A 2,245-nucleotide genomic window follows, 5' to 3' on the forward strand; every position below is an offset into this window, starting at 1 on the left:
ATCCCGAAATGGCAAAGCATATTCCGCAGGTAATGACGAAGGCGAAACACATGACAAAAAGGCACACAGGTTCTTTTCCTCCAAAAAATTTGCTATCCTTTTTGTGGTTGCTTGCATCTTCTTAAAGGTAAGTCGAGTATGAAATATTACATGATCACATATAGATGTGGAGAATGCGCAGTTTGTACGACTGCTTATATATATGCCGTACGCAACATGCCTGAATATTTATATGTATATTTTTGTCCTTCCGGTTCTTACTTCCCCTTTTTGTTCCTTTCTCCATTGCCATTCTATTATTAATACAACTCATCACCACTCCTCTTCGCTTCCCCTTTCTACAGCATCCAGATGACTTCGAAACACAAGAACAACATGTCGCCAAAGTGCATAAGAGAGTTGCCCGAAGTTTAGCAAAGGTAAAAGCAACTCCATCAGACCACGACCTTGTATTAGATCCGATGGCATTCGAACACTATGACGATGATGAAGAAACCTATGAAGGTGCCTACGACGATGTCGACGAACCTTATGCACAAACCTATGCATCTCGTCCTAAACGAATATATTGTCGCGAACAATGCACGACACCAAAAAAACGATGTTATAGAGACGGAGCAGGAGCTATTCTAAAAGAACGGAAAGTCGTGGAGTACGAGATACCACAAGAAGTCCATTATGAAAGAAAGTGCAAAATGGAACATGATGCAAGGGAAGAAGAAATTTATAACGGCGACAAATTATCTGCCGATGTTGCAGTCGCCGAGTCAATTGAAAAATCTAGCACATCCGTTTCGAAGGTTGGTGCACAAGGGTCATTGCCGCCATCCAAACAAAATAAAGGACAAGGTGCAAAAACGCAACAGGCGCCGAAAGGATCTTCGGGTACAGGTAAAACGGATGTGCAAACAGGACGAGGAGAGAAAATACAAATTTTGTCGAAAGTTGTATGTTCAGATTTGTCCCCCGAAAAAACGCCTCGTTGGGGAGATAGAATGTTCATCGAATCCTATTCCACACGCCTAATTTACAGGAACGAGCGCAAGCACCGGAAGCACAAAGAATGGGAAGCAGAACGATGCCGTTAAAATGAAACCCGGAAGAGACTTTAGTAGACGGAAATTGGCCACATATATTCTATATAGGTACTGCAAGTTCTTCGTTGCGGCTATTGTCATTTACTGTGCAATAATGGTTGGTGCTAGCTGTGCCGTTGCGTTTGCACTTCCAGCTCTAGGGGTTGGAAGTGCGTGTTCAAGTGCATCTTTAACTATGTTTTCACTTACGTCAGGAAATTGGTGTGCACTTGGGATTCCCATGGCCTCCGGTGCAGGTGGAATGGGTGTACTCAGTATGTTTTCACTTCTGCTATTCCGGTGCTGCTACCGAAAGCGAAGGCAAAAATGCCGAAGAAAGTTTTGAAAGCACAAAATTGCGTCCGAAGGAATATCACAAAGCGCAACTGCTCCGGAAAAATCAGAGGTAACCCGTAAAATCAAAAGTATCCCGAAAACCATAAGTAACTTCCTGTATTGTATTTCCGGCAGGCAACTTCAATGTTACTGTATGCTTGTACATATTTTCTTCGATTGACCCTCATAATGATATTGTATACATTTTGTATGATGTGGCTTATTTTTCCTTTATAGCATTTACCTTTATTGTTCCGCTTTGTACATTATAATGTTGTTTGTACATTTTTCCTAATAAAAATATTCCGTGGATATATGGTTGTTTTTTGTTTCTGTAATCATTGGGTCCATAGACATGATGAAAGGACAGAGCATTTGACAAAAACAAAAAAGGATGCGTCCTTCTCTTATTCTCTATATATAAATATGTGCATATATGGCGAATAATTAATTTTGGTACGTCCTATATGTGTGACATGTATTGCACAATAACCATCTCAGTTAATTCATACAGTGCCTATTCTTATAATATGTAACATGTTTTACTTCTTCTTGCTTACGTATTGATGCTTCCTTTCCGGTTCGTATAAACTTCCACATTGCCAAATGAAACGGTTTTACAACGTACCTTTTTATATGCACAAAAAGGGGGAGGATATCTCACACATTGTACAAGTCAGCATATGCGACAAGTCCTTCATCGGAAGGGTGGCATGTGTCATTTGCACACGTAATATATTATATCCTCTGTTGCCCGCATATGAGCTGTGTGATGCGTAATGTGTCATAGGATTCAACCATGATTTTTGTATACATTGACATACACGCTTCTT

General features: G+C 40.4%; 1 protein-coding gene across 1 annotated transcript; it reads left to right on the forward strand.

Annotated features, from left to right (window-relative positions):
• Positions 1–344: 344 nt before the first annotated feature.
• Positions 345–1,486, forward strand: AK88_05664 (uncharacterized protein; the record flags this gene model as incomplete). The annotated part of the gene is made up of 3 exons (XM_012483266.1): positions 345–891; positions 1,034–1,194; positions 1,334–1,486. Coding segments are annotated over 3 exons (861 nt in total), but the record flags the coding sequence as incomplete, so codon positions are not given.
• Between the last annotated feature and the right edge of the window lie 759 nt (positions 1,487–2,245).

Source organism: Plasmodium fragile (genome assembly GCF_000956335.1).
Source record: "Plasmodium fragile strain nilgiri unplaced genomic scaffold supercont1.214, whole genome shotgun sequence".
NCBI classification, from domain to species: Eukaryota; Apicomplexa; class Aconoidasida; order Haemosporida; family Plasmodiidae; genus Plasmodium; species Plasmodium fragile.